This window comes from Kogia breviceps, chromosome 4, assembly GCF_026419965.1.
Source record: "Kogia breviceps isolate mKogBre1 chromosome 4, mKogBre1 haplotype 1, whole genome shotgun sequence".
In the NCBI taxonomy this organism is placed as follows: domain Eukaryota; kingdom Metazoa; phylum Chordata; class Mammalia; order Artiodactyla; family Physeteridae; genus Kogia; species Kogia breviceps.
Window position 1 is genome coordinate 130,586,885 of NC_081313.1, and position 27,925 is coordinate 130,614,809.

Genomic DNA, 27,925 nt, shown 5'->3' on the forward strand with positions numbered 1-27,925 from the left:
ATATAGCAAGGGTGTTTCACGATGAGATATTTTTGGTGGCCTCATCCTTCTCAGGGAGGAATTCTTCTACTTTATCTCAGAACACACGAATTTTCTAGGCTCTGCATGCCTAACCTAATACACAAGCATGAGGACTCTGCTGAGAATGAAAATAGGCTTCGCGGGTGACCCGTTATTAAGGAGAGAGCAGAGGCGGCTCTGGGCTTCCCAGTCCCTCCGGTGCTGTCTGTCTGATCTCATTTTCCCAGCCTGCTGATTTAACTACATTTACTCAAGGGAATATGGGCACTACTTCCATTTCAATTTGGCTCAGCTAAGAGTCAGAGTCAGCCCTCCGTCCCAACAGTAGTGATGAGTTTAGTTACTCCTGTAATCTGATGGTTTCATTTGAAAAAATTATCTCTAGTCTACAGCGACTTAGTGGATATAACACTGATTTAAGAAAAAGAACAAAACTCCTTGGTATCCTGGCATATTTAACATTCTGTGAAAATTAGGGTGTTTCTCATCAACTGGTACACCCTTCTCTAGTAATGGAAAAAAAGAGAACTGAGATGGACCCAAAACTGTCCGCCAAAAAGCATACACAACACTCCCTTGGGCAGAAGGGCACCTCTCTGGGTTGCCCTATTCTGCCCTGTCACTGGGTTGAGGTCAGTGTTGGATGGGCAGGATTTTGGTCAGGTCGACAGAAAGGGGCTCTGCTGAGGCCTCCCTCTGGTGGCAGAGGCCTCCCAGGGAAGGAGGCTCATGGTCTGGAAGAGGGGATACTAGTTTGAGAAGCTTCCTTGCAGAGCATAGGACTGGTAAGACTGGTCATTCCATGTTTACCTATTAGTGGAGTGAAAAGGGCTAGAGGGGCCCTTCTCTGGGTACTGAGGACTTGGTAGTTGAATCCCAAACTGAAAAGGACGCCAACCTGTTTCAGCTGGAAGCAGAACACACTTCAGAAGTAACTGCCGCCTGCCCTAAACATGTGGTCAGCTTGCTTTAGACTAAGGGCACATGTTGCCCAAACATCTAGCTAAATATGGAAGTGCAGTCCTAACTTACAGGTATTGATGGTAAAGGTGGAAGTCTAAACAGCTTAAAGTTTGAGTAACAATATCCAGGAGTAGACTCAACTAAGAACGAAAGACACTTAGTTTGAAGTAATTTTTGATATCATCCAAGGCTTGGGATGCAAAATGCCAAGTCATCACCTGGAACCTGTCAGAAACACTCTCAGGTGCTCCCAGAACTTCTGAATCAGAATATGCATTTTTTTCCTTAAAATCCCCAGGTGACACTTCCGCAAACAAGTTTGGGAAACCCTGATAGAGCACACTAGGCTCAACTAAAGACTGGCATCAGGAATAGTCCGGGGAAGAGAGGAACGTCTTGCTCACTTCCAGCTACACCCACTAGCTGCAGGACGACGGTAGTTCCAAGGCATGTCTACCAGTCCTTCACTGCCATTAAGTCGTGTTGTGCACGGGAATAGCATGCAGGCTGAGGAAAAAGGTTACACTGTGCACCTGGGGTCTAAGAATTAGTCGAAGCTTCAGAGTATCAAATGATTTAATTAAAAAACTTAAGCCACTTATTAATTATCCACCTTCTAAAAAACACAAACATGAGAATAAAATAAACACACCCAAGACTCACTAGCCCTTGCAGGATAGGAAGAAGCCCTGGACAGAGAGCCTGCAAATGTTTTTCCTTATACCTAAGTCTACGTTTCCTCATGCATTCTAGGGTCCCATGTTTTGACACCTCTTACAGGGGAAAGGAAACGGAAGCTAAAGCGTCATGGACAAGAGCATCACAACAACCTTAAAGCTATTTGATGCTAATGGCTTGTACGCTCTTATTTGAAACTCTGAGAAAGAGTATCAAATAAGCATTGTCAAATACCTACTCCTGGCGAACCTTTACTGTCATTCTTTGAAATTACATCTTTGAGACTGGTTATGGTCCTTCATTGTAGCTGTTGCTTATCCCCAAGCACAAACCCTAAAATTCATACACAGTCTCTAAGTTCAAGTACAAAGGTTTGTTTCAGGACAACCCCAAGTTGATGTAGTGTTTCTTAATGTATCTGTAGTGTCTACTGGGTTGTCACCCCCTGGACAGGCTGGTCAGACGGCAGCACGACGTGGGGCCCACATGGTCAACTCTCCTACTGGCCCACTTGCTCCCTACTTTATCTGGACACCACCCCACAGTCAACGCTGAATTGTGAAGTCAGTGATGACCTTGGCGCGTCTTCACTCTGAAGTTGTACTCTTACGTAACTGAATCCAGTTCTTTACCATTAATTCAATGGAGCTTCCAAAACGTGTCAGGCATATTCTAAAAAGAAAAGATAATCATATCAAAATGTTCGTTGGGTGTTATGTTTAATTTTATGTCCCCAAAGGAATTAAACTAGAAAGAAAGACTTGAAATGACTGTTTTACACTCCAGGATGGAACCGAGGTCTTCTCCTAATATAGATAGGCACAAAGGGACAACTTCTCTCGAGTGCCCCATGTGAGCCTGATGTTCTCACTTCGTTCACTCACTGATGCTTATTTTATTTATCAAAAGTAACAGACATCTTAAAGAATCTTACAAAGAGGACACCGAAGTCGAATGAGGGGATGAGGCACACCCTGATGGTTACCAACAATGGCTGAGTTAAGAGTCTGCCACTGCTTACTTGGTGATTGCTGCTTATGTTTACTAATGTCTCCCAAGCTCTGCAAAAAGCATTATTTTGTGCATCTAGAGCTGATTTTTAAAATTCAATTTCAAATGTTAAAAAAAAAAAAAAAAAAAAAAAAAAAAGGAGTGCTCATAACAGAAGAATCCCACAGTAACTGACAGTGGTGAATTGAAATCCTTACTAAATACAAGGAAATCCAGCAGGGCTTAAAGCAGACTCTGAGCCCCATTTAGGATGCCACTTTAGAATGCACTGCTTGATTTTATATAAAAACTGTAAACCCAAGTTAACTCATGTCCAGGGGAGAGACTCATTTAAACAATTTCAGAACAACAAGACTTTCATCTGAATTTGCCTTGTGCACACCAATCATCTCAGCTGGTTTCTAATGAAACATCTATTCACAGCTTAAACGTTTAGCTCTGCTGGCACAGAAAATCATACTTATGGACACAGGAAAACATTACTAATTAGTTCTCAGTAAAAAATGACTCATAACAAAATGAAGTCCATTTGCAGTAAATACTTTTCTGAATAGACAAGAAACATGACCCTCAATAATGGCTTACCCCTTTTCTATCCATTTTCTATATCTATAAGCCAGAGGTGAATGTTCCTGGAACAAAGACGCGATACTGGACCTTAGGAAGCATCCTGGGATGGAGCTGGAGGGTCCTGGCTTTCAGGCTCTGGAGGGGGTGCTGGCACAGCTTCTTTTTTCTGGGCCGCCAGGAACTCGTGAATTGCTCGTTCTATCTGTGGCCTGAAGATGTGGTTTAGTTTGGGATCCACCACCTGGGAAATAATTCTGTCCACTCCAGCTTCCAACATCCCTGACCTTGAGGAGACAAATAGATCATTCCATTTTTTAGCCTCCAAGTGTCATAGGAGAGCCCAATAAATGTCCATCTGGTCCAAAGTACAGCCCCTTGAGGGAGTTCTTTCACAGGGCGGTCACTTACCACATAGGGTTCAAGCCATGATATCTTTAGAGGGCAATTCACGACCAGCAGCTATCATTATTCCTAATTCACAATCTCATCCACTCCCACCCCAACCTTGTACAAAAAACCAAACAAAACCATCCCAAAGACAAAGAGCAAGTAACAATATGGTAGGAAAGAATCGACGGCATGGGGAGAGTTGAAAACCTCAATTTGTCAAAGCCAGTAAGCCTCCCACTTGATTCCATTTCCTTCAATATCTATCCTCTCACAAGTCAAAGCAGGAGAAGCAGCCTCCGGCAGCAACCTGGCTAGTAAGCCCTAAATCTTACATAACACAAATCAGTCAAGGCTGAGAAAGTTTACAGCATCACCAGCAATTCAACAAAGCCTTCGGTTGTTACCTATGACACATACTAGGTAACTTGGAAGCAAACAAGTAAACAGACAAGAAACAGACTGGTTCTCAGTTCCTAAGGGGCTAAAATACATCCCCAATCCTTTCTGAAATAGAGCAAAAATTAGTCAAGATGTCTATATTCAAACACCAGGGGTGGGTAATGGGAAAGATTATGGTCATAGGAAACACATCTCATTTGAAGAGTTTGGAAAATAGTCCATGCAGGGTCAAACTGAATTGTTCTCCTCAAAGGATTAAAACAGTCAAATACCATCACAAGCGTGGTGGACAGGTTTTACTTACTTTCCTTTAGACTTGAGTTCTTAGGCCATTCAAGCTTTTGCTTGGGTAAAAATAGGTCCTGCAGTAATGGGGCAAATGGTGTGTCAGGGTACAGCCAAGGAGACAACTGGGTGAACACACACAGTGATAAGTGAGATGAGAAACAGGCCTTGAACTGGTTAGGGTGAGTAGTGAATAAAGTGCTTCCTAGTTCCAGTGGGAACTGACAGCTTATCGACAGAAAGCCCAGATATAAACAGACCACCATTAGAGTACAGGGGCACTTTTGGGCAGACCCCAATAGACAATGTGTGCCCTTAGAGATGAGCACCATGGAACAAAGAGAGGTCAGCAGCAGGCCATGGGTCAGTGGGGAAGCAATGCCACCTCTCCTTAGGCACAAGCCAACGGCTGTCCACCTACACCACCCCACTTCCCAGGTCAGATTCACAGGGGTCTTTACTGGAGGTGAAAGCCTGACCAAGGAAAACAAAGTACCAAGAGTGTAGCTCCCTTTCTTGGAGATTTTAAAAGTGTTTGGAGAAAACAGGATCTTGTCAGGAGCCTAAAACAGAAGATGAAATGAATAAATATGCAGTTAAAAGACTTATCAGTCATAATTAGGTTCAACAGTAGAGCCTGATTTCCTGTTAAGCCCTCCACGCTACAGAACTGGGATATAGCTTCTGGGCCTGAACAGCCAGGCCAGCCAGCCAATGCTGAGGGTTGCAGTGTTTCATCTATAGGGTTAAGTAGCAAATCTTCACTTTAAAACTTCATTAGAATTTGCCTCAAATTCAAAATGCTAGCAAGAATCACATAGAAATGTCTCAGTATTACATCCAAATTCATGTTTTCAGGTTAAATATATTCTAGATCAAATCAAAAAGGAGGAAATATTTACATAGGTAGTAAAACTATGGAAAAAAAGCAAGGAAAGAATGACCATCCAACTCAGAAGTATGGTAACCTTCTGAGAGGAGGAAGGTATATCAAGAAAGGAGGGAAGCAGGGCCGGGGTGTTTCGGAGGGTGCTGGTAAGTTCTATTTCTCAACCTGGGTGGTGACTACAGGGATGTTCTAATTACTTGTTATATTGCATCTCTGTTCTAAGCACCTTTCTGTGTAACATTTCATATTAACGGTATATAAAGAGAAGCGCCACATGCATACCTCAAGAATGACATCATTGTGTATTAGAAATTAACAGTAATGTTGACAGTTTTCATACCATTAATGGCACCCTTTCAAATATTTGGTGTTTTGATTTAGTTTCTTAATATGCTTGCCAATCTTTTAGAAGGTAGGGTTAAAAAAAAAAGTTTCATCTGATTTGTTGCTGCAGCTGTCAAACAGGCTTTTTGTAAGGATTAGCAATAACACATATAGGGACCAGTGCCAGACATGAAATAGTTGCTCAGTAAGTGGAAGCTATCATCCCCTTATCTCTGAAGGATCCCTGTGCCACAGTCTGCTCCCTAGAGAAACAGAAATACAATGGGTAATAAATCCAGAATGACAAGGCACTGGGCATCTTTTGGTATCATGCTTCTTCCCTAACTCTGAGAGCTTTTATAAATTTTAGTTTCGTTTAAAAAGATTCAGATTTCATCTGAATGATGAAAGCCATACAGCCATACTGAAAGTGCCAACTTGTTAATAAACATCCTTTTCTATTTTACAAAACTTCTTATTTTGAAATTATATATCCATAGAAAGTTGCAAAGAATTACATAGGGAGGTCCATGCACTCCTTTACGCAGCCACCCCGAATGCTTGTACTGTGCACAACTGCAGTACAATATCAAAGCCAGGAACACAGGAAAAAGGAAAAATTCTGTAACTATATGTGGTGATGGATGTTAACTAGACTTACTGTGGTGATCATTTCAAAATATATACAAATATTTAATCTTTATGTTTGAAACTAATTATACGTGAAACCAATATGCTGTATGTCAATTATACCTACAAAAAAAAGGGGGGGTTGGGGCAAAAATCCAGAAAACCAGCACGGGTACTCTCCTGACTTCGTTTACATCTCAGTTACAGCTGCACTCATGTGTGTCTGCGTCGGTAGCTCTGCACAACTTTATCATGAGGAGCTTCATGTAATCACCACCACAGTTAAGATACTCACCTGTATCCCACCCCCTTCATGCTACTCCTTTTTAGCCACACTCACCACCCCCCGACCCTAAGCCCTAGCAGTCACTAATCTATTCTCCATCCCTATAATTATATGTGAGTTCACGAATGTTACAGAAATGGAATCATGCACCACTATCTTTTTGATACTGGTTTTTTTTTTCACTCAGCACAATTCCCTGATATTTGTTTTTAAAGAGGAAGGCTTCACAAGCTTTTAGATATTCCAGGAGAGATAGTGGATCAAGAAAACCTGAACATAAGCGCTGGTATTAAGAGCAAAACAAGGATTCTGAATGGATTAGAAACAGCTTATCTTAGGACACTGGATTTCATGAGCCACCACCACTTCTGTGCCAGTGACAATGAGAAGTCACTTGGATGAGCAATCAGTAGCACCTCATTAACTAAGGTTCAGTTTGCTTCTGTGAAGAATATACTTTAATAAGACTCCAAGCCTTCCTGAAAGCTGCCACTACACGTCACAGGGGCGTGTGTGTAACCCACACTGACTTGTGAGAGGATCCAGCTGCTCTTGCCCAAGACCCAAACATTGATATATCGGTATGAGCTCCAGCGAATGTTCACATTACACTGAAAACTTCAAAGAGTATGAAATATGCCTTACAATTTGGAATATCTTTCCTGGTAGAGGTGTGCATGGGAGGCCTATGTGGGTAGCAAGAATTTCAAATGAGTTCTTTCCTTACTTGAACCTTAATTTTAATAGGGGCGGGGTCTGCTGTAACTTGTATGTCATATTTGCTGGAAAGTACCATGCACCTGGACCAAACAGTGCTTCGCATTGGCCTTCTCGCGAGTCATGCTTGTGATTACTGCCTTTTCACTTTCAATTCTGCTTACTTACTGAACCACACTCTGCCTCAGACCATTTCGCAATTGGTTTTTGTTCATCGTAGGATTCCACTCTTGCTTGTCCAGATGTGTTGACACAAAATTATCCACTTTCTGCCTCAGGTTTTGGTAAGCTGGCTAAAATATTAAAAAGAAGGGGCAAGGTCAGAAGTTACATGCACCAAAGTTTTGGAAATTAGTCATTCAGAACACTGCTTTTCATAGAAACGCAGAATTTCAGGTCCTTAAATACACTCCCATCGTGTCCATGAAGATCACCACGCAGCATGGCAGAGCATGGATTAATGACCAACATGTGTGCCTGCTTTATGGTGGGTAGGTACAATGCCAGATGCTTTATTACCTCACTTACTTTTCAAATAACTCTACAAGGGAGGTCCTAATGGCTCTCTCCTGCTCTCATGTTAGAGGATACAAGCTTAGAAAAAGTAAACAACTTGCTTACAAGGCTAAAATGTGGCAAAGCCAAGGTTAGACCCAGGCTGTTTCCAAATCAAAGGAAATGGGTTCTTGTCCAGCTCCATTGCTTACTAGCTCTCTGACTTTCAATAGGTCAGTCAACCTGTCTCAGTTATTTCTGTCTGTAAAACAAATATTACTGCCCTGCTTACCTCACAGGGTCTTCTTGGCAACAAGCAAGACCTCAGGAAAGTTCTCTGCATAAAATGAAGGGCCACCCAACCCTCAGCATGACTCATGAATGCACACTGAAGTCAAAGCCTATGGAACACTGGGAAAGGCTGAAGGGAAGCAAAACTTAGGTCCCAAAAGAAGCCTGAGAGGCACTTATTGGTCTCAAATGTTCTAGACCCAACTAGGATCAGAACAAAATCAGAAAGGAACTTGAAGAACACAAGGAATCCATGTGAACATAAGGAATGCATGTTCTAAGCCTCCAAGACCTTCTGGCACCACTAGCTGTTCTTCTCCAAACCAGGTGTAGCAGTGTGCACTGCCGTTCACCCTTCAATCCTCTCTCCTCCCACTGTGGGCAGAGAATACTTCCCTACCCCAGTGACACTGCGTTTAGCAGTGTGATTTGCTCTGGCCAATGGAGTGTTAGTGACAAGAGGTCCTAAATGTGGCTGTGCCACCTGGTTTGGCTCTTGTACTCTGGTGACCTTTGATGAGGGTATGTCCTTTGCAGCCCCTGTCCATTTGGCCTGGGACCTAGGATGAGCACATGTGCAGCAGACCTACCCCAACCCACAGCTTGGAGACAAGCCCAGGCCACCTACAGCTGAGCACCAAGCCTATCTAGATGAGAGGAACTTTAGCTGACTCGTAGCCCCATCAGCATGAGAACAAATGCTTGTTATAAGTCACTGAGATTTGGTTGATTATGTAGTGTTACTGTGACAAAAGTTTGCTAACAGTCAGGTAAATGAAACTGACAAAGGAATCAATAGGCCTCAACTCCATGAATGGGCTCTTCCCAAAGGCCATGACTCACAGACATAAAGACTCTTCACCAAACCTGGAGAGAGTAAGGCAGGGAGATTGGTGAGGACTAAAATTCACAGATACCCATGTACTGTCTGCCTAGCAACTCCTTCTTCCTGGTAACCATCTTCCCCTCTTAATTACCCATTACTGTGGGTAGGGCAGTGGGTGCCATGTTCTCCTGGCTACAGGGGTGGGTGCCTACCCATGTTGAGACAATGCAGACACTTCCTGGGAATTTTTGAACTGGAGCTGTTTCTAGAGGAAGAAGCTGTAAGATGTATCCAATAGATACTAGTAACCAAATGGATGACTCTGCTCTGCAGTGACAGTTAAGAGAGCTATGAAGAATAGGCATGAAAGACAGCCCTAGTGGAGCATCCTTGGTTCCAAATGCATCCCTACCCTCTGGCAGTTTGTTCATTCTATCTTTACTTAGATTCCATGAGCCAACAGATTCTCCCCTTTGCTCACAGGAGTTAGAATCAGATTTGTAGCTTTTAACCATTAATCCTGATACTATACCTTCTACGATTCAAAATAACTCACCCAGTTTTAGATAGAAACGGTTCACAGGGAAAAGGACAAAGGACAGCTAATGTCACCACCAAACCTTAATAGACCCTGACAATACAGAATAATCCCTTCAGTTCATGAAGTGAAAGGACCTAATGTGCCTGCCACTAACATTTTATTATACTTACTGTCACTACCTCCGTCTCTTCTTCACCTATCAGTTTGTTCTGTTTGTTCATATTTTGGATGCACTGCACAGTAAATTACAAGCACCATCAGTACACTTTTTATGTTTGCAGTCTGGGGTGCAGCCTAACAATATGCAAATCTGATAAGCTGTCAGGTGATGCTGATGATCCAGGGGCCACACTTTGAGAACCATGGGACTAAAGCAACAAAGGATGTGCCTAAAACACACGATCTTCAAGAATTAAGACAACCAGGGGACTACCAGAAAGAACATCTAAGGAGGTGTTAAGTGGTGAAGGCTCCAATTCCCTCTCCCCCAACAGATTCTCAATACCGATTTAAAGAAATGTTTACTACATTGATTAGGCCACACAAACACAGTGAGACAAATGAAACATGAGTGGAGAACTTGCAATGGGAAGTTGAGAACACCCAGTACTAGAAAAGGTGAAAGCTCTGTCAATATGTACCTGGGAACCTTAAATAAGGAAAGTTAAATACCCCATTTCAAGGATAGCACTTCTCCTTGAGTTTTTAATCTTGGAGAATAACAGCATACACCACTTACTATTTATACTATCTGGTCTACGTTTCGGTTTTCTACCCTAGAATACAATCTTTGAGGACTGGGTAGTGACTTGCTCGTTCCTGTATCCACAAACCCCATCAATAAATGTTTAATGGGTACATGGACAAGAAGGGGCAAGGTCTTTCCCTATTTTTAAGGCCTAGTTTTAAGCTCACAATCTTGCTGTGAGGTACGCAAAAGATTTCCATGATAGGCTCAGAGAGGAGAAATCACTTCCCTCTCACAGCCCATTCAGTAACAGAGCCTCCTAAGTCTACAACCACAGTCTTGTTGGAGAAGCTTCTGAAAAGGGAGTAAACGAATATTCCAGCAACTGCTGTTGGTATGACACTTAACACACGTGACTTCACTGAATACAAATGAACATTGGCAAGTAGGTAAAGTGAAACAGCATTGTACTACCTGTTGACTTGGTTGCCCTACGGCATTACGATCTAAAATAGGCACCAAGTCCCTTTCAATCAATGATGGAGAACAAAACAGGGTGCTGGTTCTACAACAATGTACCTTAATTAACTGTGAATGCAAGTCTGCAAATCACTAAGCTAGAGAACAGGAACAAATAGTTATTATAGGCTGATGATTGTGCATTCAAACCATTCGCGCTTACTTACCTGGTTTTCTCCACTGTTTTCTAACATACTGAGATTTGTTACTGAAGGCCTTAAAGGAGTCCCATCTTGGGAAAGACAGGAGATAGGCTGTGAAACCGGTATTGGATCCCCAAGTTGAGGGATGCGACTGGGCTAAGTCGCACAGAATAGTGATGGGGCTGGGAGCCGAACCCACGTGGGCACCCCTCAGAAAGCTTCCTATACTGCCCTAAGCGGTCTCCTCGCTGCTGAGATTTTTAAGGTGTCTTTTGTTTTTCTCTCTCCTTTGGAAATGCGAAATGCAACCCTGGCAGCCTCATGCCCAGCCCGGCCTGCCTGAGCCCAGGCGGCCTAATCTACCTTGGTGTCCACGTCGGCCAGGCAGTCCCGGCGGAAGCTGTCAAACAGCCCCCGGCTCTTGAGCTGCTCCACGATGAGCGCGATGAGCTGCGGGTCCCCAGCAGGCAGTGAGGCCGGGTTGATGGGGCCGCCGCTCCCACCGGCCCCCGTCGCGCCTGTCGTCGCCCCCGCCGAGGCCTGGCCGGCGCCGCCGCCGCCCACCGCGCCGGTGCCCCCTCCGCCCCCGCCGTCCGCCATGGCTGCGCCCCGGGCCCGCGAAGGAGACTGAATACGGATTCCTCTCAAGGACAGAGGGCCTGGGCCGTGTAGAGGTGGCCGAGGGGCCGGAGAAGGAGGAGGCGGTGGCGGGGGAGGAGGAAGGGGTGGCGGTTCGGACGGCAGCGGCGGCGGCGACAGCAGGTTCTGAGGCAGCAGAGGTGGTGATAGAGGCGGCAGAAACCGCCCACCCCATCCAGGGCGCTCTCCGGGTGACGACACCTCCGACCTCTGCATTGTGGGGCAGGAGGTTTTCCGGCAGTCATCTCCGGCTTTCTTATAGGCAGAGGTCTGGCCGACAGAAACTACATCTCCCGGCAGGCTCCGGACTCTCGTCTCCAGTTTGCGGGGCAGTATGGGACTTGTAGGCTTAGGCCCTCGTGATTGCTGCAGCCTGAGCTGGCCTTCCTCGCTCCGTTACTGCCCTCTCTCTTTAAATCAGCGCGTCCCCAAAGTGCCTGATTATAAGAATCGTCTGCTAGGCTGATTGAAAGTATTGATTCACAGGTTTGTCCCTTTAGAGATTCTGATTCAATATTTCTGGGTCGGGGCCTAGGAATCTGTGCTTTTAACATGCATTCCCGCGCCTTTCTTGAACAATACGATCCAGGAAATGTGGGAAGCAGTGGACTAGTCAAATTTCTTTTATTCAGATATTGTGGGTTTATTTCCCCTTCTGATTTTAATAGAAATGCATATTTATTTTAGAAAATTCAAAAATAATGGAAAACTGCTGTAAAAAAAGTTTCCCTGATTTTCTATTTTATGCATTTCCTTCCAGATATTAAATATTGTCTATAATAATAATAATAAACGAATATTGAGTAACTGGAATATTACAGGCATGATGCTAAGTACTTCACATACACTACTTCACAATCTAAAAAGCAGATCTTGTCATTGCTATTTTACAGAGGCAGAAATGGAGGCACAGAAAGTTTGTTACCCTGATCACGTAGCTAGAGGTGGAAGAGGAGGGTTTGAACAAAGGTTTCCTGAATCCAAATCTTGGCAATGTTTAACCTAAGGTATTCTACATTCTGAGAGCTAGCTGGCATCAAAGGTAAGGCTTTTTTCTTGATTTTTTTTGTAGCGCCAGTTTACCGTTGAAACTGCCACCACTGTCCTCTCGTCCATTCAGCCTTTTGTCCATTATTGACTGAACTCCTGCCCACAACCCCTGGCAATTCTGCTTGCTATTGTTATTTCCTCATCTTCCATAAGCCATGGAGGGGTTGTAAATAATAAATTCTTCAATACCCTTGCCTTCTGGGAAGAGGCATAATAGACAGAGATCTGGGATGCTCTCCACTCTACCATTTCCTATTTAACAGAGTTTAACCCTTAAAATGAAAATCGGGATGTTAGTTTATACTCATCGTTCAACTCAAGCTAAATCTTCCTCAAAGGTTAAGTTAATGACCAACATTCTCTCTTAATACTTCAGCATCCTGGAGATTTTACCTAATGACTATTCCTCCTAGTTGTCCCACACTCATCACCCACCTTTAGCCCCAGGAGAGGCCCCATTCAGACTGCCTGGGCCTCATGTCCATTCTCCTCCAAGCTCCCTGACTTTGACCAGCCTCTTCTCCATTTTGGCACAGCACACCTTACTCTCTTTCTCCAGGGTAACTTTTCTGACCCTCTGACCTAATCTGGTCTTGTCTCACTGGTATAGACTCTCAGAACCTCTTTCTTGTAGCAATTATTGTAATCAAAAGTGAATAATTTATAGGCTAATTGGCCACCTGTTTCCCCTGCTACAGTGTAAGCTTTAGAGCCGGGACCACAGCTTGCTCTTCATCACTGTGTTCCCAGCCCATAGCTCAATGCCTAGCTCAAAGTAGATGTGTAAATTTTTGTCTATTTCCTATAATCATGGGATAGAGTCAGAGAGAGAGAGAGAGAGAGAGAGAGAGAGAGAGAGAGAGAGAGAGTGTGTGTGTGTGTGTGTGTGTGTGTGTGTGTGTAGGGGGTGAGGTGGGTGGAGGAGGGTGTCATTTGTAGCCACTACTTTCAGAGAAGAAAGTAGGAGATGATGGATTAATCCATCATGACCAAATGGGTAAGTGATCCTGGAGATTGGCAGCAAATGGTTTTAACCCTTTGTCAGTCTTATGGGGACCTTGTGTCCTAGTTGCTAGAACTCTCAACTGTGAAAAGAGGCTGCACCCTATACTTGTGACCTTGCCTCTGGAATTGATATAAATTGGGTGTGGTGGGGTTCGGGGAACGAGGAGTGAAGGAAATCAAGACTAGGGGAGGCTTATTGTTCATCCAAATTTGCAGTAGGAAGCTTCCACTACATCCAAAATGCATTCCTCCCCTAAGTCAAGGAGCATGTAATACACAATAATAGTCACCAGGGAGTGCCATTGCTGTATTAATAATCCAGGACCTTTAGAAATTTCTATGCAGAATACTGTTTTAATTTTGGCCCAGGTGGTGATCTCATTTTCAGATATCCTTTAGGAAAAAATAATTGCTGCCTCTCATTGTTAAAATTTGTCTGTAACAAGTTTCCTGAGCCCAGTGAATTGTACGTATTAGGTGTTGGAATATTTTATGTCAAAGACTGCAGGCCAAACCCAGATCTCAAAGGAGAAAGGGCAGAAACTAGAAATGAGATACACAGTTTGCCAAGGGAGATGTGAAAAAGCAGCCAAGTGCGTGGGCTTTTTGCATCAGGTGGCACTGGATTGGAAGCCCAGCTCCAACACTTTGAGGTGGTGTGACTTTGGGAAAGTTGCATCACCTCTCCGAGCCTCAGTTCCATTTTAGCAATCCATTTAGCATAATTCCTGGTCCTCAGCAAATGTTGATAACATAGTACAGTCACAAATTCACATTTGGGCTGGGAAGTTATTTGGTTAACCACCGTCTCCTCTGCTAACTTCTAAATTCCATGAAGGAGGGGATTGTCTGTTTCGTTTATCATTGTGTCCCCAGCACCTAGAACAGTGTCTGGTACATACAGGCTCTCTGTAAATATATGATAGATGAATGGATGAAAAAAGTAATGCATGAGTAAATGGGAAATTTGCTCTTCTAAGTATAGGGTCAGGCCATCAAGATTTTTGATACCTCCCTCCACCAAATGGCAGAATATACTCAATATATTGACTATATATACAGAGAGGTCAGGTGTTCTAGTGAGCTTTCCATATGTGTGACTGAACTGGACTAGGAGCCTGGGGCTGGGAGCAGGCCCCAAGGTTAGAAGTCAGTCTATGTGTTGTCTTGGTAACCTTCCAACCTTCTAATCCAAGATCCGGTTATTTAAGCAAGAGCATTCCAGAGCCCAGGGCTGCATTTAGACACCACATCCACTTGGGGTAGACAGGTTGTTGGTCCTTGTTCATCATGTTCAAGGTGTGGCCCTTTTTCTCCTTGCTTCCTTGTTTTCATCCAAAGAGCCTTACTAATTCTTAGGCTGGACAGGTATTCATTTCTTAATTGACAGCATCCAGCATTTCTCGAGATTACCTGTCTGTAGTGTATTGGGTACATCTGCATCAAAGGATCGTGGCTGCTTTTTGTTTGTTTCTTTGCGATGTTTTCCAACATCTCTAATGACAGATTGGATCCAAATACACACTCAGAAAACAGGGCTTTGATAAACAGGTGCCCTCAGCACCAATCAATACTACCACTGCCTCTCCCACCTAACATGCATCTTAGATAACATTTCAGGCTGCAGTGTTTTTAACACGTTGTCATTTTGAATTATTATTACTAAAGAATGCTGAGTGGAAGAGGCAACCTGATATAATGTAGAGAAAAGAATGGGAAGTTTGGAATCTGGGTTGGGTTTGGATCCAGTACCTCTGCTATCGTCTATGTGACCTAGGACAATCTTCTGAGCCTCAGTTTGTCGTGAAATGTAGAGATAATATACATGCAGAAGGTGGCACATGGTAGCCACTAATAGCTAATAATATGGTCTTGAAGCAGCATCCTAATGTACTCATTTGTAGTCTGTTGTGGGCAGAAATCTTGAATAATATATATTCAGAATTAATACATATTTAATTACTTTGCTAGTTTTAATCTTGTGATGACATAGAGAACCACTCAGCCAGTCCCTACATTGGTGGGCTCAGTGAAGCCAAGTTCACAGTCGAGCCCTCAATGCTATTGCTGCTGTGGTCTGGATCCGTCCTCTGCCTTTGTCTTCACACCTACAATGCCGTCTCTCATTCTCCAGTGACACACATATTGAATCATTTACTTCTAGTTGCCTATCCAGTATCCATTCCCCTTCTTTATCAACAGAACCCAATTTTGTCTGGGGCTTTGGTGTGCCCTGTTGAAGTGTGTACTTCCGTAGATTCCTTTGTTGCTAGGAGTGACCATAGGTGCCATTTCTGGCCAAGGAGATAGAAGCTGAGGGTATCTGGGAAAGCTTTGCCTTGCTGATAGAATCATTGCCTCTTCCTGCTGTGACGTCGAGGTGCAGCAGTCCTAAACCAACAGCCTAAGGGTTAGTTAGGGGCCAGTTACAAACTGATTCTGGCCAGTGAGTTGTGAACAGAAGTGAGAGTTGTGTCACTTCTGGGCCAAGACATTTAAGTACCAACATGAAGCTGATTCACTTTGCTGTACAGCAGAAGCTAACACAACATTGTAAAGCAACTATACTCCAATAAAAAATTTTAAAAAACGTACCAACATGAGACCCTCCAAGAATTCTCCTTTCATCTGCCATGATAACCAGCACAATTTGAGATAGTGGCTGATCTATCATCCTGAGACCCAAAGTGAGGGGACATGGAGTAGGGGCCCTGGTTGGCCCCTAATGAACCAGCAGGAGTGAGAAATAAACCTTGGTTGTTTTACGCCACTGAGGGTGTGGAGTTGTTTGTTACTGCAGCATAATCTAGCCCATCCTGACTGATATAACCCTGACCCCATTCCTCCACTAAACCCATCACTTGCAGAATGACTGAATGTAAAAACTAACTAACAAATGATTAACTAAAAGCATGAATGAATTAGCTTCCTTCTCCTGGGCCCCATCCCTTCAGATCATGTCTAGGAATGACTATAAATCCACCTAGTTTACTCTGTGTACCTTTGTAGACAGCTTAGGTCAGTCTTTCTTCAACTTTGGTGTTCATCAGAATTCTCTGAGGACCTCATAAAAAATACAGATGCCCCACCATCCCCTCAGACCTGCAGAATCAATCCTTAGAGGTGGGTCTTGGCCATCTGCATTTATTTGTTTGTTTGTTTGTTTGTTTTTTTGCAGTACGCGGGCCTCTCACTGTTGTGGCCTCTCCCTTTGCGGAGCACAGGCTCTGGACGCGCAGGCTCAGTGGCCATGGCTCACGGGCCCAGCCGCTCCGCGGCATGTGGGATCTTCCCGGACCGGGGCACGAACCCGCGTCCCCTGCATCGGCAGGCGGGCTCTCAACCACTGCGCCACCAGGGAAGCCCCATCTGCATTTATAATAAGTTTTCTAGGAGGTTCTGACAATGGGCCAAAGTTAGGAACGGTTGCCTCTTTGGATAGAAAATTCAGACCCCCATCAACAGGTCTGAAAGGGTGATTGTTTTTGGCATGTGGGTCTTTCAACAGCTCTCAGTCATCCCTGCCTGAGCTCCTGCTCCCAGCCCTCACCCTTGTTCCCAGGTGGCTACTTCTACCTAAATGATAACCTTTGATTAAAGGTTCCCTTGAAAATATCAGTGACATCTCCCCTCTGGCCCTTGCATCTCTTGTCTGTAAAAAGAAGGGAGTTTATACCTAGAGGGAGGCCATCAGTAGTGGTGCCTGAGAATGGAGGCAGGTACGAAGGGTGCAGAGGGGTGCCGGTAACTGATCGAGGCAGCTCTGGGGCCATCCCACAGAAGGTGGCACTCAAACAGGGTCCTAATGAGTGTTGTGGGCATTGCCCTTCTTTGTAGAAGTGCCTTTGAACATGTTCCTGTATTTGCACCCTCCCCACCTTATGAGTCTTGGCAGGATGGGGAGACCCCCTTCTACCTGGGAGCCCAGAGACTTGCTTTCCCGGCTTCCCAAACATGTGATCTTGACTTCAGCCATCAGAGGCCAATCTGGCACTTGACACGGCAGGTACCATGTGAAGAAGCAAGCTCCATAATTGGGGGAGGTGGTGTCTGCCTCCAGAAGGGCCATGGTGGGGTCCCGCAGGGTGTCCAGTACCTGCACAGGCAACATCAGAGGCACCTGATGCTGTTCTGTGCCAGCATTGGGACAGTGGCATCTCCACGGTGTGATTTGGCGGTGGCTCCTGTCCATGTCGTCTCCAAGCCTGGATCTCTGGCCCTCCCAGGGATTCTGGAAGCCACCCCATATTCTTTACTGCATACCTTTACTGATTAAACCAGCCAGAATTCATTTCTGCTGCGGCTAAAGGACCTTTCCTGGATAAGTTGGTAGAGAGGAGAGAGGTTCAGGGTCCCAGGCAGAGGGTACAGCTTGCCGTACGCGGGCCTCTCGCTGCTGTGGCCTCTCCCGTTGCGAAGCACAGGCTCCGGACGCGCAGGCTCAGCGGCCATGGCTCACGGGCCCAGCCGCTCTGCGGCATGTGGGATCTTCCCAGATCAGGGCACGAACCCGTGTCCCCTGCATCGGCAGGTGGACTCTCAACCACTGCGCCACCAGGGAAGCCAAGGCCCAGAGTCTTGAAGAGTGTGGATATATTCTGAAAAGGGTTGCCAGCCCCATTGGTTGCAGAGCATGTATTTGGGGTGGAGTGGGGACCAGAAAGAGATGAGGTTGATGAAATAAGCTGGGACCTCAAATACTACCATTTCAGAGGTTGAATGTGACCTTGGAGTGGAGACAGTGGGTTTTAAATTGGGCAGGAGCAGTATCAGATGCAAAACTGACAAAGATTTCTCTGGGACAGCACAGAGTGTGACTGGACCCGGTGAAGCTGGGGGCAGGGAGATGGATGAGGAAGCTAAAAGAGGCATCTCATGTGGTAGGTGTTGGCTAGGGCGTCCCTGCCCCGTGAGATCTGGCTAAGACTGCTCACTCCTTCCTCATCACCTCCCCCCGCCCCGCCCCATTGCCTTCCTAGGCCCTGCAGAAGGCCAAGCGGGACCCCTTCCCCAATTTCTGCAACTTCTCCATGGTCATCTCTGCTTCGGAGCTCCGGCCTCTGCTGTATTCATTTTAGTTTATGGATTTTCATGTGAAACTCAGCACCTTGATTCTTTGGCACAGATTGAAGTTCTGAGAGTATCAAAGGAGAGACTGACATTTCAGCAACATTAAAAACAAACAAACTGCAAATTGTACTTTCAACCGTATTGTTCTTAGAGGACTCTACATGTCCCGAGGGATTCATGGTCAGCTATTTCTCCTCATGGGTGCACCAGCCTCAGTGCAACTCATTACCTCCTCTCTCCCCTCCCCAGCTCCACCTCCCTCTTCACTCCCACACTCATGGTTTGCCTGTGAAATGCCAGATACTCCTGATGGGATACACCACAAGTCAGCCCTCTCAAGCCCTCTCTTCCAAACTCAGCTCCAGGCCCACTTTTGCACCTCCAGGCCCATGGAAGAGGCCATCCAAACATGAGGTTATCCTCTTGAAAAGCTCCACACCCCTTTGAAGACAGGAGTGTTAACAATTATTTTTCTACCTCTATGATAGATTGTCACAGTTGAATTTTGCTGTTAGTAATTGTTTTCTTTCTTTATTTATTTACTTTATTTTTTTGTCTGTGCTGTGTGGCTTGCGGGATCTTAGTTCCCTGACCAGGGATTGAACTTGCACCCTCGGCAGTGAAAGCGCAAAACCCTAACCGTTGGACTGCCAGGGAATTCTGAGCTGCTAGTAATTATAAACCACAAAATAGAAGAATTTTGTCTATCTCATGTAAAAGTCTGGAGGAAGGCTGACTGCAGCTCCATGACCGTCAGGCTCCCAGGCTCCTCCGCCATCTTGAGAGCTCTGATCGAAGGTGGCTGCCCAAGTCTCCAGGCCCGAGGGAGCTGCGGGAAGGCTGGGAAGTGCTGCTGGACCTTTTTGGTACAACCTCTGGTTGAAATTTGGTGTTCATGTTATTAAGGAAGAAGTGGCAAATGCACGTCGGGAGGAAACTAGTGGTCTGTGCTGTATTTATGAAGACCACTTATCTCAGAAGTTAACCTGAACTTTTCCCTGGACTGGGTATTGAAGGAAGCTTAAATGTTTAGTCTGTTGGTCATGGTGTACAATGGTACCAGTAGTTGTTCTCAGTCCTTTAGAAGTGTCAACATTACAACTTCAGCAAAGGCTGGGGGCCAGTCAGACCCGGGGTGTTTGAGGCCCCTCATAGGTACAGGCAGACCCTCACTCATAGTGCTTCGCTCCCCTGTGTTTTCCTGGGACTCAGTCTGGCTAGTCACCTCTCTGTAGCTGAAATAGAGTATGGGCGCAGGAGGCCTGTGGATGCACCAAATATCTCAGCTCCTGCTGCCCGTGGAGACTTTATTTCCAGAGGGATACTAGGGCTACTGAGAAGTGCCCGCCTTTCTGGGGAAACAGTGCAATGGCTAAGGAGCCTATGAGTGAGGACAAGGCTGCCTGCCTGCCTGAGCTCCAGGAGGCTGGCTTGGCTCCTGACTCTGGTTACTCCTGGCCCCTCCAGTGCTTCATTAGTGGGCTGTGCTCTGAGCATTTGCTGCTGCCATGTGCAATTTGAGTGGACCCCTTCCGTGATCACACTCCAAAGTTAAGGTTTCCTCTGTCCCTTAGGGGTGCTAGGGGAATGTACAGGTCCCAGTGGCTCAACCTGGAATGAAACTCAGGTCTCCTGACTCCATTTCAGTGCCTTTTTCTTCTCCTCCCTCCCTAGGAAGGCTCTGGTTGGCAGGCTCCATGTAGTAGACTGTGGGCATCAGTAATGCTATTCACTGGATAGTCCCAGCTCTCTGCTTTCTAGACCCAAGGCAGGATTGTAACTGCTGGCCTCAAAGCAGGACCCTGTGACTAGTTCCAACCAATGAGCCATGAGTAGAAGTGATGTCACTTCTGGACTACAGCCTTCAATGGCTGCTCCAGATCTCTCTTTCCATCTGCTGACGTGACAGTGGGCAGTGATGGTGCGTGCTCCATCAGCCTGTGACCGGGAGCAGAGCCCCCAGCTGACCCCTGATGGATCTGTAGAGTGAACAAGAATTAAATCTTTGGTGTTTTAAAAATTTAGGATTTTTTTTGTTATCACAGCATTACCCATCCTAACCTAACAGTGCACACCTACCATCTGTTTGGTTGCCTGGCATCTCAATGCCCTTCCTATTTTGGGGGTAACCTCTACCCTCTTGAGACTTGTTGGGAGGCAGAGCCTTCCTATAGATGAAAATGCCAGGTACCACTTTCCCAGCTTGCCTTGCAGCTCAGATGCAGGCACGTGGCCAAGGCCAGAGAAGACAGTGCTACAGTGGCAGTACCATGGGCTCAGCATTTGTAGCAGCTGCAGTGGTGACATTGTTGGGCTGGTTCCATTGCAGGAGTTTGGTCTGTGATTCTGGCTGTGTGACCTCCCTTTTCTCTTGCCTACTCTCTAAGCCAAGTTCTCCAGCCTTGCTGTCTCATCTGTGAGCTGCTCAGTATCCCTTCGATAAATTCACGTTCAATTTAAATCCCCAACTAAGAGACTTGGGTGGATTCAACCAATTTAGAGGGCAGCGTGGGGCGGCATGGGAGCCAGGAGCTGGAAGGAAGGATCTGGTGAGATGCACCTGACCTCTCTCCCCTGCACGAGCTGCTTCTCTGGGAGCAACCTTTGTCTGTCTTAGGCCAGAGCAAGCCAAAGGGTGCTTGGCAGGGGCTCTGGTCAGACTTGGTCAGCCTTTGGACATGTGAACCTCACTTTTCTTCTCTGTAAAATGGGGCCAATTATAGAACCTCACTTATAGAGTGGTTGTAAGGAATGTATTTGAAAGAGAATGTATTTGAGAGAGTTCTGGGAACCGTAAAACAAAACCCCAGTGCAAGTTCACCACATTATTCTATGTTAGCTCGCGCGAATATATCCAGCTGGGGAATCTTGGTTGGCGTGACAGGGTTAAATGAAAACTGTTCTTCCTGATGCCACCGTTCTATCACTTACCTCTTGGGAGGTCACAGGCCAGTCCTTAACAATTCAGATCCATCTGAGAGTCTACTCAAGAGACCAGAGACCTCAGACTGGAGGTAATGAAAAGATTCCTGATGGGCTTGGTAAAGGCAGAGAAGCACAGAGATGGGAAAGGATATTAGGAGTTGTTTTATTCAATCCCCTCCATTTTCAGAGTTCAGAGAGGGAGAGCCACCAACCCACAGCCACACAGCAACTCTGTGGCTGAGCTTGGGGTTGGGATGCAGATCTTTTCACTCTGACAGTGTGCCTTAATCTGGAGATATGTTTGTGCTGTAATCCAAGGATGCAAAGTGAATTTGGGGAATATGACACCTCTCCCTCAAATTAATAACCCCCATTTCTGAGCAACCTATGATCAACTGATCCTTATCCCCCCTCTACAGAAGGATCCCTGGAGTACCCCTTCTCTTTTTTCTTTCTCAGCCCTCTAAAACACTTTATTGAGGAAGGGTGAAAAATTGCTGAATCGATCTTTTTCCATTAGCACGGGATCTGAATCAAAGAAATTTGGAAGAAGAGAACTTTCTCATCCGAGTGGCTGCCAACACCCCCACCCCAGCTGAAGTGCTCCCTTGTTCTCGCCTGTTCTGCCCCAGATTCGTGGGCCACTCTCCGAATCGTTGGCAATTTTCTCTGCACTGTCCTGACAACCTCCGCCGTGAAAATTAAAAAACTAGTTACCGAATCTCGTTCCTAACGGCTTTGTCCTTGTCAGCGATTCGACAGAGAAATGTGGAAGAGGGGGCCTCCTTACGCCTGCAGTGGGCTGAAATGCCACCAGAATGACAATGGGCTTTGCCGTGGGAGGAGGGGAGAATGTGCAGTGTGCCAGAAGTGAATGAATGAATGAAAGGGAGAGAGAGAGAGAGAGAGAGAGAGAGAGAGAGTGCGAGCGCACAAACTTTGGGCTTCAAATTAAAAAGTTCCAGTGTCTCAGCAGAGGTCCTGGTGTCTGTACCCCAAGACCTTCTGCCAAATGCTGAGCAGGGCACTTTTCCCCCCGCCATTGCCCTCTGGTCCTCCGCCAGGGTACAGAGCTCTGGGCTGGAGAGGGGGGCAGTCAGAATTTGATGAGGAAACGGCTCCAAAGTGGGGAAAGCCCTGGGAGGCCGGCCCACCTAGTCAGCTTGCTATCTGGCCAAGCTTCCCCCACCACCTCAAGGGTCTCCCCTGATTTCAGACATTAGTACTCACTCCACATACCATCACCGCCCCCCTCACCACCCTGCTAAAGGAATTTTAAGAAATCCTCAAAAACTGGAGGAATTTTAATTACCCTTAATTAAGAAAACACTTTCTAGAAGATCACTGTGATGGGTGACTCACTGCGACATGGGTGTCCCTGAGCTGCAGGAGGTTGGGGCTCAGCCTCGTGGCTCTGTGTCCCCAGCCCTTGGCTTTGGGACCCACACAGAGCAAAGGCCTTGCAGGTGCTTGTTGGGTGAAGGAGTAGGAACGGCTTCATTCAGAGAGTTCTTGTTCCTACCTCATCCCCCCCGGGGCGTGGACTTGCAGACTGACGTGGGGATTTGCAGGGAAGCAGGAGAGAGGTATCTAAGCACTGGGTCCTCAGGGCCAGGCCGAGCGAGGTCTGTGACTTCATAGCCAAGAGACCTTGAACAAGTTGCTTAACATCCTCAAGTGCGTCTCCTTATCTCTGACATGGGAATCACCGTGGTGACCACGCAGAGGGAGGCTGTGAATTAAACAAAGGCCTGCATGTCTGCTTGCTGTATTGTCAGTGCTCAATAAAAAAAACTTAACCAGGCCTAGACCCAGAGCCCATCTCGAGATAGGGAGACTCTTCTCAAGAGCTTCTGCCTCATCATCCACGGATCTTGGGATTAGTCTCATTACTGGACTGGCCTGGCATCGAAGGGACCCCGGGAAGCTGGGCTGGTCCTTCCTGTTTAACTGAGGATGTGCATTCACTCAGTCAGTCTCTCATTCGTTCATACAAATATCAGTATTTATTGAGTGCCTTCTACATGCTGCCTTGTGCTGGGGTTTGGGCTAAAAGAGTAAGTGAAAGGTGGCCTGATCTCAGTTCTTGAAGTTCATAAGCCAGCAAGAAACAAACAAGCAAAGTCAAGATCAAAATCATTTGGGGTCCAGATCAGTAGGTGGTCTGGGAAAGCTTCTCTTGCGGGCAGTATTTGAACCTAGATTTAAATAACAAGGAGTGACCGTGCTCAGGCCTGAGGGAAGAGTGACCTGGGAAGGAAGCAATAGTTCAAAGGCGTGGAGGTGGGGACAGGACTGGTTAGGGGGCAAGTGTGGCCAGGGTTGATGGAGCAGCAGGACGGGGGTAGCAGATGGTTTCTGGGAAGCCCCGGGAGAGCTCATTTCATAGGAACGCTGCCCGGAGAACTGGGGCTGAGCCCAGAGTCCAGAACATGTACTGAGGGTGGAGTGCTTTCACCAATGTCTCCCTGGAGGCCTGCTCTGGCCCCCTCTTTGCCCTACACCTGCTGTGACTCTGCATTAAAGGACAGATCATTCAGAATAGAGGTGTACCTCCGTCATTATTATGTGTGGCCCACTTTCTCATAGTGCATGTCTCCCTGACCTTGGGGGTCATGCCTGGGTGGAGGGGGTGAATATGCTTCCCTGTCTGCCACCAGGCTCTCCTGCTGCTCTTAGTGTGTGCAGCACACATTGGTGCTGGCTACCAGGGGTGCAGGTAGTCCTGCTGGAATCAGAGATACCCTTCCCCAGCTGGATCCTGATTGGGGCAGTGGTCAAGTAAGCTCCACAGTGGGCCCATCCTTCAGGCCTCCAACCGGAGATCACTCCCATGACCAAGCCTTCCTTGGTCCCAGCTGTGCAGACAGAGGACCTGCAGCCACCCTGGATGTTGGATCTGGGGTCCCAACACACAATGGCGTTACCAACCAATTCACAAAGGGCTGCCTGCTTGGGGTCAGGCACAAAGGACCCTCTGGTGATATGGAGCCTGAGGCTCTTCCTGTCAAAATGAGCTAAGAGACATTTAACCCAGCCCCATTCATTCATTCATTCAATAAATGTTTGTTAAGTACCTACCATGTGCCATGCATTATATTAGTGCCATGTTATATACTATACATGGGGAACTATGTGGTGAACAAAATACAAATGATTCTGGTCTTCACAGACATCAGTATTTTTAAGGGGCTGAAGACACACAAAACAAGGAAACCTACAAATACTTAATTCTGAACAAAGTAAGTGAGAGAAAACACAAGAGCAAGACATACAGCATATGTTACAGATCCAGTTTGGTCAAAACTGATCTAATGGGGGCTCCCCTGGTGGCGCAGTGGTTGAGAGTCCACCTGCCGATGCAGGGAACACAGGTTCGTGCCCCGGTCCGGGAAGATCCCACGTGCCGTGGAGCGGTTGGGCCCGTGAGCCATGGCTGCTGAGCCTGCGCGTCCGGAGCCTGTGCTCCGCAATGGGAGAGGCCACAACAGTGAGAGGCCTGCGTTCCGCAAAAAATTAAAAAAAACAACAAAAACTGATCTAATGGTCCAGGTATGAAGGTTCAGGTAAGGTGCCAGCCACATATAAATACCCAGAATGCCCGTATCATCTGTGAAGTTCATTACTAATAATACTGCCAAAATGAATAAATATGAAAACCATGTTGTTGAGAAAGTCTGAAATGTGGCCAGTATTGAGATTAGCTGGCGAATCCTGATGTTAATGAAAGTGGTTAAATTTGACAGTTATTGACTGTGTTCATAAGCTCAGAGATGGGAACCGGTGAGAGGTTTGTGGAGCATCTCCTGTGTCAGGCTCTGTGAGGGGCACTGGGGGTCTCCAGGATGTTAAATGTTAACTAGAAGTAAAGTGCTTCTGCCTGCCCACCCCTTGGACCACCTCACAGGGCCTGCCCACGCCGTGCCACGTGAGGCATGGCCAGGCTGCAAATTCCCGCTTGTCTGTTTTGTTTTGCTTCAAGATTTGACCTTGTTGCCAGATTTCTGTCGAGATTAACCTGACGGAGTTCCGAATGTACTTCATTCTATGGCGGGTTAGGTTTCCACATTCGATGAAGTCAATTATGCCTACATCTACATGAAGCAGGCGCAGAAGGGGAGGTTTGCGTGGCAGAAAAATCTCTTTTTAGATTGGGCAGAATAGAATTCATGCTTGAGAAGAGTGCTATTTCTGTCTCTAGTCTCATTTTGTACCCATTTCAGTTTGAAGCTGTGTCCCATTGCAGTGCCAAACCCTCTTCCTCCTCCTCCCCCCACTCATCTCCTGCCCCTCCTCCTCCTCCCCCTCATCTCCTTCCCCCTCCCCTCATCTCCCCCTCCACTCATCTCCTCCTCCCCCCACTCATCTCCTCTCCCTCATCTCCTTCCCCCTCCCCCCACTCATCTCCTCCTCCCCTCACTCATCTCTTCCCACTCATCTCCTTCCCCCTCCCCCACTCATCTCCTCCTCCCCCTCATCTCCTCCCCCTCGTCTCCTACCCCTCCCCCACTCATCTCCTCCCACTCCTCTCCCCCTCATCTCTTCCTCCTCCCCCTCCTCCCACTCATCTCCCCTTCCTCCCCCCACTCATCTCCTCCCCCTCCTCCCCCTCCACCTCCCCCTACTCATCTCCTCCCCCTCTTCCTCTCCCCACTTATCTCTTCCTGTTCCCCCCACTCATCTCCCCCTCCTCCTCCCCCCACTCATCTCCTCCTCCCCCTCCTCCCCCCACTCATCTCTTCCTGTTCTCCCCACTCATCTCCTCCCACTCCTCCTCCTCTTCCTCCTCCCTCCTCATCTTCTCTCGCCTCCTCCCCCTTATCTTTCTCCCCTTCTTCCACCTCTTCTCCCATACCCCCTTCTGCCTCTCTTCCCTCTCCTCCTTTTAAAATCAATCCACATTTATTTGGCTTTGATTTGGGGTATAGTAACAATTAGGAGATTTAGTGTTAGAGGAAAATCAGATAACCGTGGAACTGCTGACCTAACTTATAGGAGTTCCTCTGTTTTTCTCCTTAAAATGGCAATGGTTCGATACCACATGTATTTGCACATATATTTGTTTATGCCAGTCTTCTGGATTCTGTGAGGGATAAAAAAAGGAATTAATAGGACAATATCCTCCCTCTTAATAACTTCCTATCTCAATGGGAACCTCCTCTCTGATGGGGACTTTCTGTCTCAGGACACTCGAGACAGATCACAGTGTGTACATAATTGAAAGACAGATCGAGAGGCACAGACATGAGATGCTAGCAGAGATCGGGGTCACTGTGGGCTGGAGGAAGGCTCTGTAGACAATGTGGTGCTTAAACTGAGTCCTGAAGTTGGAAGGATCTGGAATTGGAGGGCTAGGCACTCCTGATTTTGATGGAAGGAACAGGTATGGTCATAGAACCAACTTGTCTGTCCCTAGATTCCCTGTTCCTACACTGTGGGGACCTGCCTTCTTGTTTTCCTACCTGTCTCCCCTGCACTGCAGTCCCCTACCCCCAAATCTTTTTGGTGTCGGGCTTTTCTCTCACTGACAGTGACCAGCCCTGTCAGCTGTGCCCATTGTCTGGGAGAGGTTTCCCTCGGCTCTCCCAGGAGGACCAGATGTCCTAATACAACGGGAGCAATGAATGTGGCAGGAGGGGCTTGGGTTCTGAGCTCACACTGACTTGAGTCTGGATCCTGCTCTGACTGTGGACCTGGGCAAGCCAGTTGACAAGCTGAGCCCCCCGATCCTCTCCTCTAACCTGAGGGTGGTAATCCCCACCTCGCAAAGCTGTTTTGAGGAGGAAATAAGATAATGCATGGGTCTGGTGCAGGTGAAGACTCTCCCAAAATACTAGTTCCAACTTTTCCCCAGTTCATTTCAGCTAAGCGTGATGGATGGCAAAGAGAATTAGCCAGGGGGCCAGAGCAAAAGCCCTCACACCATGGAAGCTGATCACACGAGCCTTGGTTCCTGGTTCCTGGGTTAAGGAGAGGTATCTTTTGGATGAGTGACTTACCCACTGTGAGCTGTACTTTCCTCATCTGTCAAACAGAGGTATCCAGAGTCCCCCCAGGGCCGTGCTCAGCGTGAAACTAGACAATGCAGGTGAAGAGCTGCACCCAGTGGCTGGAGTATAGAAAGTGCTAGCTATGGTGACCGCAGCTGATCCAAGGCCACAGAAATGGTACCCTCCATGGCATCGGGCAGAACTTTTGTACCAACCTTAGAAAGATGATGAAACGAGTTGGAAATGGCATCAGGTCTTTGCATGGAGTGGCTCACCATCTCTAATAATGGTATCTGCAGGCCGGAAGCATGTTTGGAAATAGGACTCGGGAGCCCGGATGTAACTGATTTGCTTGTGTTGCCCTTTGGAGCTCATGCTCACATCCTGCCCTCCTCAGAATTCACACAATCCCAAGAGCTCATCATATCTGGAGAACAGAGTAACCAAACCTGAGGCAGCTCGCATTCTAGGGCGCTCTGTTCACTGACCTGAAAAACAGACCCAGCACACTGACAAGCCGCCAGCCTGCTTCAGGCGGGGCACAGCCCAGGGACTGGAGAGCTCTCCTCACCTGCTGATC

General features: G+C 46.8%; 1 protein-coding gene and 1 long non-coding RNA gene across 5 annotated transcripts in view; one reads left to right on the plus strand and one right to left on the minus strand.

The window, feature by feature from the left end:
* Positions 1–1,542: 1,542 nt before the first annotated feature.
* BOD1 (biorientation of chromosomes in cell division 1) lies at positions 1,543–11,568 on the minus strand. Of its 3 annotated transcripts, XM_067031890.1 has the most exons (6): positions 11,030–11,568; positions 7,332–7,456; positions 4,814–4,880; positions 4,337–4,394; positions 3,259–3,527; positions 1,543–2,334 (listed from the first exon to the last, which is right to left on the minus strand). In XM_067031890.1, exons 1-5 carry the CDS (start codon positions 11,519–11,521, stop codon positions 3,466–3,468), a joined length of 804 nt encoding a protein of 267 aa, XP_066887991.1. In that variant the 5' UTR covers positions 11,522–11,568; the 3' UTR covers positions 1,543–2,334; positions 3,259–3,465. The 3 variants fall into 3 exon arrangements, with proteins under 3 accessions (XP_066887991.1, XP_066887990.1, XP_058917697.2); XM_067031889.1 differs by lacking the exons at positions 4,337–4,394; positions 4,814–4,880 and having other exon boundaries at positions 11,030–11,554; XM_059061714.2 differs by lacking the exons at positions 4,337–4,394; positions 4,814–4,880 and having other exon boundaries at positions 3,331–3,527; positions 11,030–11,552.
* Positions 11,500–27,925, plus strand: part of LOC131755289 (uncharacterized) — a 163,583-nt gene continuing 147,157 nt past the window's right edge. The window contains exons 1-3 of one of the 2 annotated variants that reach the window (XR_009335418.2): positions 11,500–11,791; positions 12,199–12,347; positions 21,876–22,076. This is a non-coding gene — a long non-coding RNA (uncharacterized lncRNA). Of the gene's footprint in view, positions 11,792–12,198; positions 12,348–21,875; positions 22,077–27,925 lie in introns of those variants that run through there. The other variant, XR_010840279.1, reaches the window with a different exon arrangement.

Excerpts from the sequence above, each read along its gene's own strand:
- BOD1 (XM_067031889.1), bottom strand. The coding sequence starts at position 11,521 with ATGCAGAGGTCGGAGGTGTCGTCACCCGGAGAGCGCCCTGGATGGGGT. Across the intron at positions 7,457-11,029 it reads TGGCCGACGTGGACACCAAG|CCAGCTTACCAAAACCTGAG; the intron begins GTAGATTAGGCC and ends TTAATATTTTAG. Across the intron at positions 3,528-7,331 it reads CTGAGGCAGAGTGTGGTTCA|GTCAGGGATGTTGGAAGCTG; the intron begins GTAAGTAAGCAG and ends TGTCTCCTCAAG.